The sequence below is a fragment of the Cydia splendana genome, chromosome 9 (assembly GCF_910591565.1).
Source record: "Cydia splendana chromosome 9, ilCydSple1.2, whole genome shotgun sequence".
Lineage (NCBI taxonomy): Eukaryota > Metazoa > Arthropoda > Insecta > Lepidoptera > Tortricidae > Cydia > Cydia splendana.
Window position 1 is genome coordinate 6,374,200 of NC_085968.1, and position 12,814 is coordinate 6,387,013.

At 40.9% G+C, this 12,814-nt stretch overlaps 1 protein-coding gene across 1 annotated transcript in view; it reads right to left on the reverse strand.

Moving 5' to 3' along the window:
• Window positions 1-1,398: 1,398 nt before the first annotated feature.
• The window catches only part of LOC134793474 (proteasome-associated protein ECM29 homolog), a 48,925-nt gene continuing 37,509 nt past the window's right edge, over window positions 1,399-12,814 (reverse strand). The window contains exons 26-38 of the mRNA XM_063765058.1: window positions 12,691-12,797; window positions 11,832-11,961; window positions 11,172-11,293; window positions 9,871-10,093; window positions 9,212-9,466; window positions 8,724-8,913; window positions 8,219-8,361; window positions 6,767-6,918; window positions 5,985-6,177; window positions 5,226-5,364; window positions 4,338-4,556; window positions 2,383-2,454; window positions 1,399-1,569 (exon numbers count right to left, since the gene is read on the reverse strand). Of these exons, the coding sequence (XP_063621128.1) occupies window positions 1,442-1,569; window positions 2,383-2,454; window positions 4,338-4,556; window positions 5,226-5,364; window positions 5,985-6,177; window positions 6,767-6,918; window positions 8,219-8,361; window positions 8,724-8,913; window positions 9,212-9,466; window positions 9,871-10,093; window positions 11,172-11,293; window positions 11,832-11,961; window positions 12,691-12,797 (2,073 nt within the window). The 3' untranslated portion in view covers window positions 1,399-1,441. The remainder of the gene's footprint in view (window positions 1,570-2,382; window positions 2,455-4,337; window positions 4,557-5,225; window positions 5,365-5,984; window positions 6,178-6,766; window positions 6,919-8,218; window positions 8,362-8,723; window positions 8,914-9,211; window positions 9,467-9,870; window positions 10,094-11,171; window positions 11,294-11,831; window positions 11,962-12,690; window positions 12,798-12,814) is intronic.

Consider the following 12,814-nt stretch of genomic DNA (forward strand, 5'->3'; position numbering starts at 1 on the left):
ATACCAAGTCAGCTACCGAGACTAAATGGAAGGGAATATGTCCAACCTTAAAACTGAAACGAAACTTAGTCGCGTATTTACTTAGTGCGCGCGATTTAGTCCCGTTTCCCGCAAGATTTTCCTTCAGCAACAGCAAAACGCTGGCCCAATATTACAGGGTTCTATGTTTCACTTTTATCGAACTGAAATTTGAACATTGTCATAGTGGCATTAAGTCGAATTTCAACTATCTTGAAAATGTAACATAGAACTTTGTAATATTGAGCCAGCGAAATGCCGACTTGGAAAGGTAAATACCAGTTTGTCTTTTATTATATAAGGTTCATTTTTGTGTGATACATGTAACACGCTTAGCGATATTTGTAAATCTTGTATATAACACATTGAGTGATGTTCGTGTTTGTTCGTGGTCGCTTCCCTCTACAAAGCGGGAAAACGCTAGGTTCGGCTACGAGCATAGCGCTACGAAAACATTGGCAGTGAATGTGTTAATTTATTTATATTTTAACGGATATATGATTCTAGATGCACCATTTTATGTACAAATAATTGAAAAGTACAGCAACCAAGTATTCGTATCACGTAAAACACATGCCATTCTTAAGATTACCTAAACACAAACCCAACCGACTAAAATGTTGAGAGATTAGTACATAGTGCTGCTTGTAGCTATATTGTAATGTTCAAATATGTAATGGCACTGGTAACATCACTGTATTTACAGTTTTCTTAGTACTATCACAGTTCAATTTTACATTTAGTAGCAGAGCATACTTAGTAAAAATGACAACGTATGTACATACTTACCGTTTAATATGAAATCATAGTTATAAATTGCAATTTCATTGGCATTTAAGTTCTCGTCATGCCATATTTTATCGACTGACACTGATTTATTACTGTTTCACACCGAAAATAGGTGTTATTATATGTTTTTTGTTAAATATTTCATTTAATTATGAAACCCTCTTTCAGCCCGCTACATGAATAATTAGCAAAATTAGGTTAATTCATTTGTGGGGTTAGTTCATGAATGTTTATACCACTGGGATATTTTAAAACTAGAGTACAGAAGCATCGTTGCTCCTAAAATAAATTATTTACCATAAATAATATAAATATCAACTTTCTTTCACAGCCATTTTATTTTTAATCACCGAAGGTTAGTAAAATCGGCGCTAAAATCAAAACCCGCTAGATAGAAGCATAGGGACAAGTTCAAAATCAACAAGTTATTACGTATTCCAAATGTATTAATTGTCCAGTAGTATACTAATATTCTTAATTAAATTAATAATCTTAATATATTCTGATGTGATAACTGTTGTATATAATTTAATAAAATTACATTACCTAACCTAATTGTTATTGTAACCACAATCATGAAATAAAAAGACATTAAATTTACAGAATTGTTTTATTACACATTTATCATACAAGTTTATTTCAAGTACACTTTAATGTTATCAACTTTTGCCCTTATTTCATGTGAAGAGTCCTTCGATAGATCCTTTGAATACAAGTGGTAAATACTGCTCAGTTTCTCCAGTTCCTCTAATTTGTTTAAATCTGAAAAATATAAATATGTTTAAAGCATACGAATAATAGTACATTATTGTCGAGGCTCGGAAGTAGCTACTTGCAGGCTGAGGATTCGTTTTAAACGGACGACCTTGGGAGTCCGTTTAATTGAATCCGAAGCCAGCAAGTAGCCTTCCAGCCGAGTCATATATAGTGCTTTTCTCAAAAATGGTGCAAGAAATATAAATATTTCACAAAAGCAACTTTCTTACGTATATATTTTCACAGAAAAAAGTAGAAACAATTGAAAAAATTAGCTTTGCCGCCTTTTTATTTTTTTAATAAAAAAATAAAAGTGTATTTTTCTGCCGAAAATACGCCAACCTATTTGAGACAGCTAAATAGTCGCGGTACTAATCATCTGTTTGGCTGTTTAATGGGCCTGTGCCTTCATTTGATATGGCCATTTCAACTTTTAAAAAGTTTGGAACTCGACAAATAATGGAATTTGTATGCAACATTGCAGTCCCAAAATCGAGACTGCAATGTTTTTAACTTTTTAATTTTTGACTGACCATAAACTACGCGCTTCGCAACCTATTTTTTAAACGGCAAAGTCGACTTTGCCGTCCATTTTTGAGAAAAACAATTTTATAGCCTAACTAGTTTTTTTTTATCTACAGCAAATGGAGTGCTAGATTAATTTCAACCTTCATGCTTCTAAGCCGAACATTCGAAATACGAAACTTGGAGTTTGCTTTAAGATTTAGAAATTTCTGAAAGTCATACTGCCTTAAATTTCGATAACTGAGCGGTAAAGATTACTTGACTATACTGCTAAACAAGGTTACATTAATTTACCTTTGAGCTTTTTGACAAGAACTTCCATGAGATTCAATGCGTCTCGCCTATGCCGCACTTGATTGCTGTTTTCTGCAAGAACACATTTGTGATATTAATTCATACACCACAACATTGCATCGAGATAAACATGTTAGATTAAGTTTTGGTCACGAGATATGGCAATTACCTATTATTTTATTTCTTTGTCTATATTACTCAATGTATTGTCGATGCTGTGGGCCGCATGACCGACCAAGCTATATAGAGTAAGACCAAGAAAAGTCTGCAGCGATTTTGATAGGCCACGCAGTGCAAGTGTTATTTATACGTCATAATTTCATGGGAGTTTGACGTTTAAAATAACACTTGCACTGCGTGGGCTATCACAATCTCTGCAGAATTTTCTTAGTCTAACTACCTACCCCTAGCCTTGTTCCTACTAACTAGCGTTGTTTGTCCGTGTCCAGAGGCTCTAAGTACGGTCGGTGCCCCAACTTAAGTACCCACGTCCCCATACTAATTGTATAGAAAAGTGATTACTTATGTAGGGAACCGACTGTACGACCAGTCTCTACACCGTGGCGGAGAGGATAGCCAACTGTGTGTGAACTGGTACTTACTCAACGTGTAGTCAAATGGTGGCCGCATGTCCAACGACGCTGCTTATAGCCTTGCTCCTACTGTCAGAGACGTTGTCCGTGTCCATAGGCTCGGCATTCAGCACAACCAGTCTACAACTAGAGGATAGCCAACTGTGTGTGTGTGAACTGTTACTTACTCAACGTGTAGTCAATAATGGTGGCCGCATGTCCAACGACGCTGCTTATAGCCTTGCTTCTACTGTCAGAGACGTTGTCCGTGTCCATAGGCTCGGCATTCAGCACAACCAGTCTACAACTAGAGGATAGCCAACTGTGTGTGTGTGAACTGTTACTTACTCAACGTGTAGTCAATAATGGTGGCCGCATGTCCAACGACGCTGCTTATTTATATATATATTATGCGACGTTAGAAGTTCCGTCAGGTGGTAAAAATTATTATGGAAAAAGGAGTAGGAAGTACTTGATCCCAAAATTGTATAATGAAATACCGTATGATATAAGGGAATGTAAATCAGTTAGGATGTTTAAATTTAAAATGAAAATGTTTCTATTAAACAAAATTAAAAACAAAATTAAGATAAAGTTACCAGCATAAGCAATAAGATGTATATAAGTTAACAATTAATTAGGCAATTAGCTAAGTCTACCCATCTATGTTTTAAGGGAGTTCCCTCTACCAACAAACTGCCCTGCAGTTTGGCAGAAGAAAAAAATCTGTATAATAGGGTTTATTTCATCTGAATAAATGATTTATTTATTATTATTTTTTATTTTATTTATAGCCTTGCTCCTACTGTCAGAGACGTTGTCCGTGTCCATAGGCTCGGCATTCAGCACAACCAGTCTACAACTAGAGGATAGCCAACTGTGTGTGTGTGAACTGTTACTTACTCAACGTGTAGTCAATAATGGTGGCCGCATGTCCAACGACGCTGCTTATAGGCTTGCTCCTACTGTCAGAGACGTTGTCCGTGTCCATAGGCTCGGCATTCAGCACAACCAGTCTACAACTAGAGGATAGCCAACTGTGTGTGTGTGAACTGTTACTTACTCAACGTGTAGTCAATAATGGTGGCCGCATGTCCAACGACGCTGCTTATAGCCTTGCTTCTACTGTCAGAGACGTTGTCCGTGTCCATAGGCTCGGCATTCAGCACAACCAGTCTACAACTAGAGGATAGCCAACTGTGTGTGTGTGAACTGTTACTTACTCAACGTGTAGTCAATAATGGTGGCCGCATGTCCAACGACGCTACTTATAGCCTTGCTCCTACTGTCAGAGACGTTGTCTGTGTCCATAGGCTCGGCATTCAGCACAACCAGTCTACAACTAGAGGATAGCCAACTGTGTGTGTGTGAACTGTTACTTACTCAACGTGTAGTCAATAATGGTGGCTGCATGTCCAACGACGCTACTTATAGCCTTGCTCCTACTGTCAGATACGTTGTCTGTGTCCATAGGCTCGGCGTTAAGCACGACCAGTCTTTCGACCACTCGCGTGGCGGCGGCGAGGATAGCCAATTGTGTGGGGCGTGAACTCATGGAGTATGAGTTCGCGCAGTGTTCGAAGAATACGTCTTGGTATTTTTCTGTAAAAAAAATAATTGAGGGCTGAAGATATTCCATGTCAATAAGATTATCGGGTTTTGAGAGGTTACGATCATAATAGCTGTGGGCATCTGAATACATAAACCGGTAATATGACATTGAATGACGTCACGTTTAGGGTTACCAGATGACAGGAATTTTCCTGACATGTCAGGAATTTTGGCCTTTTGTCAGGAATGGGGACGGAACACGAAAATGTCAGGAATTTTTTGAATTGATAGACTTTTTTATAAAGTACCTTTTTATTTACTTAAATTAATACAAATTATAGATTTAATGAAACTTAAATTAATAAAACGCGGCTATCGGCCCAATCGGGTGGCCATCGCTAACAGCTAGACCCCCCGTCGTCGTCGTCAAAAATATGAATGTCAGGAAAAATATTCGGAAATCAGGAATTCTGTCAGGAAATTCTAAATTTGTATCTGGTAACCCTAGTCACGTTGGAATTGCCGTCTATTTCTGCTGTGTTTACCTTGCGTAACGGCGTCCTTAGGCCACGCTTTCCCCAGCAGCTCGTAGGCGGTCTCCTTCTGATCCCAAGGAGCTTACATACAACTAGATGTCCTAAATAAGCCATTTCACCGAGGCGGTAATATGACATTGAATGACGTCACGTTGGAATTCCCGTCTCGTTCTGCTGTGTTTACCTTGTGTGGCGGCGTCCTTAGGCCACGCCTTGCCTAGTAGTTCATACGCGGTCTCCTTCAGCGCGCCGAGTTGCTCGCGCCGCAAGCGCGCGCCTTCGTTGTCCTCCTCGTCTGATTCTTTGCCCATTGATAACTCGTCCTAAAAGATATATATTGTGTGAATAAAATATTTTTTTGTAATGAGGCGCCACTTTTATACAATGAATAATCAAAATTTATGAATGACTAGCGACCCTCCGCGGCTTCGAACGGGTTTTATACACGTAAACCTTCCTCAATAATCACTCTATTTATAGGTGAAAGCCGCATGAAAATCCGTTCAGTAAGTTCAGTTGAAGTATTGTAACTTGTCCTTTGGAACGTGCATAAACTCTAGCTAGGCGTTATCATCCTTGTTTACATTTCATGTTAAGTTTCTGAATTAGGTTACAAGATACAGATAGTCTCTAAAACGCGCAAGGGACCTTGCGTGAACTGTAGAGGGTTCAGAGTAGGGTAGATGTGAATTTGCTTAGACTCACCATTTCTTAAATCCTAAGTGCGTTAAAATTAAGGTGTTAAGATAACCTTGATCGAAAATGTACCTTCGATAGTATTACTTTGACGATCTATAGACTTGATTGTAATGATCCGTCTCTATGGCGCTCAGCGCCTCTCCTAGCGCGGCGATGGCATGTTTCTTGCATGCCATTTCTTTCTTCCACCAGCAGCGCGTTTATATTAAGTGAAAGTTTAAAATAGCCTGGTTTGACCAGTTACCTTGGATAGTATGACTTTGACGATCTCATAGACTTGATTGAAATGATCCGTCTCTATAGCGCTCAGCGCCTCTCCTAGGGCGGCGATGGCGTGTTTCTTGTACACCATTTCTTGTTTTCGGGCTTCCACTAGAAGCGCGTTGATACATTCTGATGCGAGCGCTTGGGATATAGGCGCCTCGCCGTCTTTCACGCTACAAGATTGACAAGTTAGATAAGAAAATTTGTTTAATGATATTGTGACATTATATTGTAGTTCTTACAGGGATTTCACGGCATTATACACACGCAAACTTCAGTTTCTCTATGTAATTCTCCTCTGTGAGGTGTTTAGTAATTTGAGGATGATGTATAATTAGCGTAGCTAACCGTGGAGGTAATCAGTTATACAGTGAGTACACGAACACATTAAACATACTAAGAGCTGCTAATACTCCACAATTAGGGATATAATATAGGTGTTTGGATATTTTAAAACCTTCTCACAAGTTGCACTTAAAGTCTAGTGCTTTAGAATAGAATAGTTTTTATTCGTAAACGCACAGACAATAGACATAAGAAAGAACATAGTGAAAATAAAGTGTCACGAAATGGCCCCATCTCAGCATGTTGCTGGCGACTTCCAGCGCTGATCTTCCGATGAGACAATCAAGTGAGAAATAATCACGGATGGTAACAGAAAAAAGAAACATAAAATAAGCCGAAAACTAAATTACACACAGTTACAGATTTTAATTTACTTATAGAACACCTGTAGCTGTAAAACACAAAATTCAAACTGACCTGCAGCACTCGGCGAGCGCTTGAATCATGTGCTGTTTCCCGTCGAAGGTCTTCCCGTGGACGGCGGCTAACAGCGCCCGGATCAACTGTTCCCGCTGGTCGCCTAAGCCGTCGGGAAGGTCTTTGCATATCGTCTTTACTGCGTTCGCGGCCTGATGATAAATAAAGTATTCATTGTTAAGCTATATTACGCTATTGTTTGGAACCTGGTGGGAGCGCTGGGTGCCTAGTGCGACTTTCAATCCGGAGGTCGCGGGATCAAACCCCGGCTCTTACCTATGAACATAACTGTGAACTTCGGAACTTAGTATGTACGAAATATCATTTGATATTTATTTATTTTTATTTATTTATTTATTGGAGAAACAACAGAAGTATGCGACAGGATAATAGGTTACATTGATAGGTACATATATTATTGAGATGAACACTTACTTCCTTAAACGCTCTCACTAAAACATACTTAAAATAAACGGACTTAACTAAAACGTATCTTTACATACAAGTTAACCAAGTGTTGTAGACCATTCTTATGTGAATTATTTACCAGTTGCTTTTATGTGAAGAAATGATCGTGAGGAAACCGGGCTAATCCCAATAAGGCTTAGTTTCCCCCCTGGGTTGGAAGGTCAAATGGCAGTCGCTTTCGTAAAAACTAGTGCCTAAAGTGCCATTCTATGGAACTTGCTAACTATGTAAACAAACCGCCATACTGAAATCATCATTCAGTGACAGTTTCATGGCGGTTTGTTTACATAGTTAGCAAGTTCTATAGAATGACACTTTACGTCAATTCTTGGGATTAGTTGCCAAGCGGACCCCAGGCTCCCATGAGCCGTGGCAAAATGCCGGGATAACGCGAGGAAGAAGAAGGAAGAAAGTTTAGAACCTGTCATGTTTTGTGGTGAGAGGAGAAAATGTTCTGCTCTGCCACCTCCGCGTAATATCTGATTCTTGCGGACGTATCCACAAGTTTTGGTCTGGTCCGGACGGTAGACCAATACAAATACATGGAGATAGACCAGTGCCCTGTTTATCAAAAGCTTGTAACTTGTAATACAAGTGGAAGTCCCTTTCTAACAAAAGCTGTCAAAAAGGGACTGTACAACAGTCACCGTGTAGTACTCGCCTGTATCTTCTTGGTCCAGCTGCTGGAGTTGAGCGCGCGCTCGATCTCCTCGCGGATGGCGGGCAGGTGTAGGCGGATGCCGCTCGCCCGGACCGGGATCATGTCCGTCCATATGTCCTCGAACATCTCCACTGTCGAGTCTGTATAACAGTCGCCGTGTAGTACTCGCCTGTATCTTCTTGGTCCAGCTGCTAGAATTCTCCTCGCGGATGGCGGGCAGGTGCAGGCGGATGCCGCTCGCCCGCGCCGGGCTCATGTCCGTCCATATGTCCTCGAACATCTCCACTGTCGAGTCTGTAGAACAGTCACCGTGTAGTACTCGCCTGTATCTTCTTGGTCCAGCTGCTGGAGTTGAGCGCACGCTCGATCTCCTCGCGGATGGCGGGCAGGTGCAGGCGGATGCCGCTCGCCCGCGCCGGGCTCATGTCCGTCCATATGTCCTCGAACATCTCCACTGTCGAAGAGTCTGTACAACAAAAAGGCCAGTTTATATTATACCATACACAAGATTATAGTAAATAGCTAAGATAGAATATTTACTAGTATCTACTGGACTTTTCGTGCCTTCAATAAACAATGAAAATAATGTAAAATGGCTTTAAAAGACACAATTCATAATTAATATCTCTGGTTGCCTACACGAATTGGAGCGAGATTACTTCAAAGTCGCTTTAAACTATATTTTCGGCTAAATCGCTCTCGAATCAATGGATGCTCGCTCAAAAGTGATACACTTCTTCGGATGCGATAACTGCAATAGATTTGAACATGCCGTGTAGTTTTTTCATCAGCTTTTGAATGAGTTAATAACAACATTAGGTATTTTACCGTCATCCTTCGGCGCGTGCATGGCCAAGAACACCATAGGCGCCAAGACCGCCTCATTGTCCTTGACGTGTTCTATCTTGGCTTTGGCGATGGATTTGAGAGTGAGCGCGATGGCCGACCGCGCTGTCTCCTCTTCTTTCGTCTCGTATAGGCCCACTAGCTTTTTCATCAGTTTGTCGATTGATGATTGCTGAAATAGACATCGTGTTAAAAGAAATTATACCTATTTGACTAACTTATTAGCGAAGTTTTGCTATAACCCAGTTTATATAGTCAATTCGGCTGTTAAAGAATAAAATTCGCATAATAACAAAGACATACTGTGTATTTCCTATTCAAGATTTCCTATTTCAGATTACTCATGATTTTCCCTGCGACCGGCAGCTCTAAGTCATTGCGCAATTATTGCAACGCGACTTTAGTGGCGAGTTGGGGCGATTTCGTCAGTTCCAGGATTTTGGGGAGGGTTAATAATTAATAAACCTTACCTTAGCGTAAGCCGAAACTTGTCCCAACGCCTCCGCATAGTTCTTCCTAACCGTCGCGTTCCTGTCAAACGCTCCATTGAGCAGATTACTCATAATCTTCCCTGCGACCGGCTCCAAGTCGTTTCGCAAGTAATGCGCGGCCAGCACTATGAAGTGTGTGCAGGCGACTTTGGTGCCGAGTTGGGGCGATTTGGTCAGTTCCAGGATTTTGGGGAGGGTCTCTTTCATGACCTCGATGTTTATGAACGGCATGCACTGTGGGAGAATGATACGTATTGTTAAGGGTATAAGTTTGAAATTAGTTAGCGAAAGTAGGTACTGATTAGTCCATGTTGACAAAATGCTATTTACAGTCTACGTTCTAGTTAAAAAATGGTATTCAGTTTTTATCAATCTAGCTTAACTTTTATTATGAAAGAGCAAAAGTCGAATTTTAAATAAATATTGATGGTAAATATAAAGTATAACCATCATTTACGTGGTTATATTTTTTTTTCGATTATGTAGAAACAAAATATCGACATCGACACTTAAAATGATTGATGAATTTCGGGGATGGCCCGTTAGTAAAATTGTTCAGTGTGATGTGACCAAGTGATTCAATTCACAGTAAAATTAAAAAAAAAACCTCGTATTTTACAAGCATAAGATTTCGTTACCTTGACAACAGTATCAGTAGTATAGTGTTGCTTGGCCGCATTGGCTCGCATATCGTCGATAAGGTCTCTGGTGCCGCTGTCAGTGCCCATCGCCGTACTGAGGTACGATAGTTTGGCTGATTCTAGTTCGCCCGCCGCGCCAACTAAGGCAGGTATTAACTTGGGTAGGAACGGCGCGAGTGAGTCGCCGGCCGCACTCACTAGCTTCGAGACTGTCTGTAAACTGAAGATTACTTGATTATAATCATATATTTTATTCGGTTGGTCCAGGTTTTATGTGCACTTATGCTCTGGTTTCCTAGTATAGCAGCCGTCTCCATATACATACTACGACATCCATATTTAGCCGTATTATTTAGTATGGAGACGGTCGCTATATGACGGCACCGCTATCCTAGGAAAACCGATCATTAGTTTACTTTTTTTTACCATTTTTGCTAATTTACCTTTGACAATTAGGGACGGTTACACCAAACCACCTGTCACCATTAAAGCGTTCGCTAAATTTTATTGTATGGGAAGTTCCATAGTTTGCTGTCGAGTCATGTTGATTACAGATTATGAGATTACAGTCCGCTAATTGTGGTTGGTGCAACTGACCTTTAGAGCGTCAAAAATGTACTTAAGATCAATTTAACACATCTTTATGTTATGCATACATCTGCGAAGAAATTCAAAGGTGTATGTGAAGTCCCCAATCCGCATTAGGCTAGCGTGGGGACTATAGCCCAAACCCTTTCGTGCTTGAGAGGAGGCCTGTGCCCAGCAGTGGGACGTATATAGGCTAAATTATTTATTTATTTATGCTATGCAATATTGCAAGTTACATAACACAGTATTTGTTCTTAAACTTAGCTTATTTGTGTCGCTTAACTTCAAACTCGGGTGAATCCATTCCCCTCTCAGCGAATTGTCCCTATTACCGTTTCTTAATACCAAAACCAAAATCGCATAAACTGATCTGACACATGGATTTACCAGAGTTTGAAGTTAAGCTACTCAATTGTGGATGATGCAACTGACTAGAGCGTCAAAAATGTACTCAAAAGCAATTTAACGCATTTATGCTATCCAATGTTAAGGGCTCATTTAGACGACGCGAGAACTCGCGTGCGAGTTTCATTACATTACGGTTTTTGAACGGTCGGTTGAATTGGACGTAACCAACAGTCCGCAATGTAACTAAAATCGCATGCGAGTTCGCGCGCCGTCTAAATCAGCGCTAAGTCTCATAACAGTCATAACACACTGTTTGTTCTTAAATTTTGCGTATCTTTATCTATTTGATCTATGTTCCGTACCTGACACTCCTGACTTCTCGCACGACGTTAGTGATGCCGTTATCGAGCAACACGGGCAGTATTGCGGACACGATCTGCTTGCCGTCCTTCCCTTGGCTCACATCGGAAGCGCGGACGCATAGCTGTTGTCGTATACAGGTGTGTTAGGGTGGTATTACATCTAGGTCCAATGTCTGTGCGTCTCTCTCACTAAGCATAATGTGAGACGCAAGACACATTGGACAGGTGGAATACCACCCTTAAGTATAATAAATTCAATCAAAGATCGCTTTATTTTCGAGCATATAGGAACGAACATAATGCACCAATCTCTCGAACAACTTGTATGATGAATCGAGCAACCCAAGATTTCAGGCAACCCGTCGGGGTTAGGGTTACAATATAAGGATAGTACCCGACTTTAGGGTAGTTTGTTTCATTCGTTTAGTCGTCCAGTTCCAAGATAATAATCTTGTCCTAACAGAGTGCCTAGCCAAGATGCCAATCGTTCGCTCCGCAGCAAATGATACGCTGATGTCACTCTGTCGCACTAATATGGAAGAGTGATAGAGAGAGATTGCCGTTTCGTTCACTACGACACAAACAATTGTCATCTTGGCCCGCAGTTCTTCCGTTCGCATTTTAATATCGCAATGTTCGTGTATTTTTTCCTGAAATTACCTTAGAAAGCACGTTAGCCGTGGTTGTGGCGGCTTGCCTCGTGCCTTCGTGGACGTCGTCCATGACCCTGAACAGTTGGACCCACAGGGTGGGCAGCTGTGCCAGGGACTCGTGAAGGCTCAGCGCTCCTCTGAAACAGTGCATTTGTAAGGAACACGGTGACACCATAAGACTAGGAATCCTCTAGACGGAGTTTAGAGTAATTATTTCATGAAACCGATGCTGCCAAAAATACTGGGGTGCGGGGGACGAGGTGAGCGAGTCCCGTGCCGTGATTGGTCCGTTCAAAGTCACGGGCGTCACACAAAGACACTTTGACTCGAAAATGGAGTAAAACTACCCTATATTTGTGGCAGAGGGGGTAGCGCTACTATGCTGTCTGGAGGATGTCTTGTCTGTGGGTGACACACACACACTATCTACAAAATAAACACAATTTGAAGGGGATCTCTCATTCTTCATGAGCGTTTCTGTAGATATAGTCAGCAGAAGTTGGTAAGCAGGCGAGGTGTTAAAATGACCTTGACACGCTTAACAATAAAGTCGCGACTTCAGTAGCAAATTCTGCTGCTGACTGTTACACAGTACATGTACACTGCAGTCACCGCAGTAGGGCAATTATATTGTCACGAATATCTCAGCTCACATAGCGGATCCAAAATAATCTCAGTTACCGCGTGGTACACACAAAATAAAACGCTCGTATTTTGCTAACAACAAAAGATATCAAACGGAAAATACCCACATTATGTTCAAGGATTCAAAATAATAAAAAGAGTACAATGCGTTCTACATACAGAGAGTCGGACATTTAATTCACAGCGCGACAAGGGCGTCATTCAGTAAATAAATAACATACCTCAGAAGATCGGCAAGAGCGTTACAGCAGGACATCCTCACTCGCCACTGGTTTGACGTCATGTTTGTCACGAGGTCGTCAAGGATTTCTTTGTGGTATTTGTGAACCTGCACAGCATGAAATG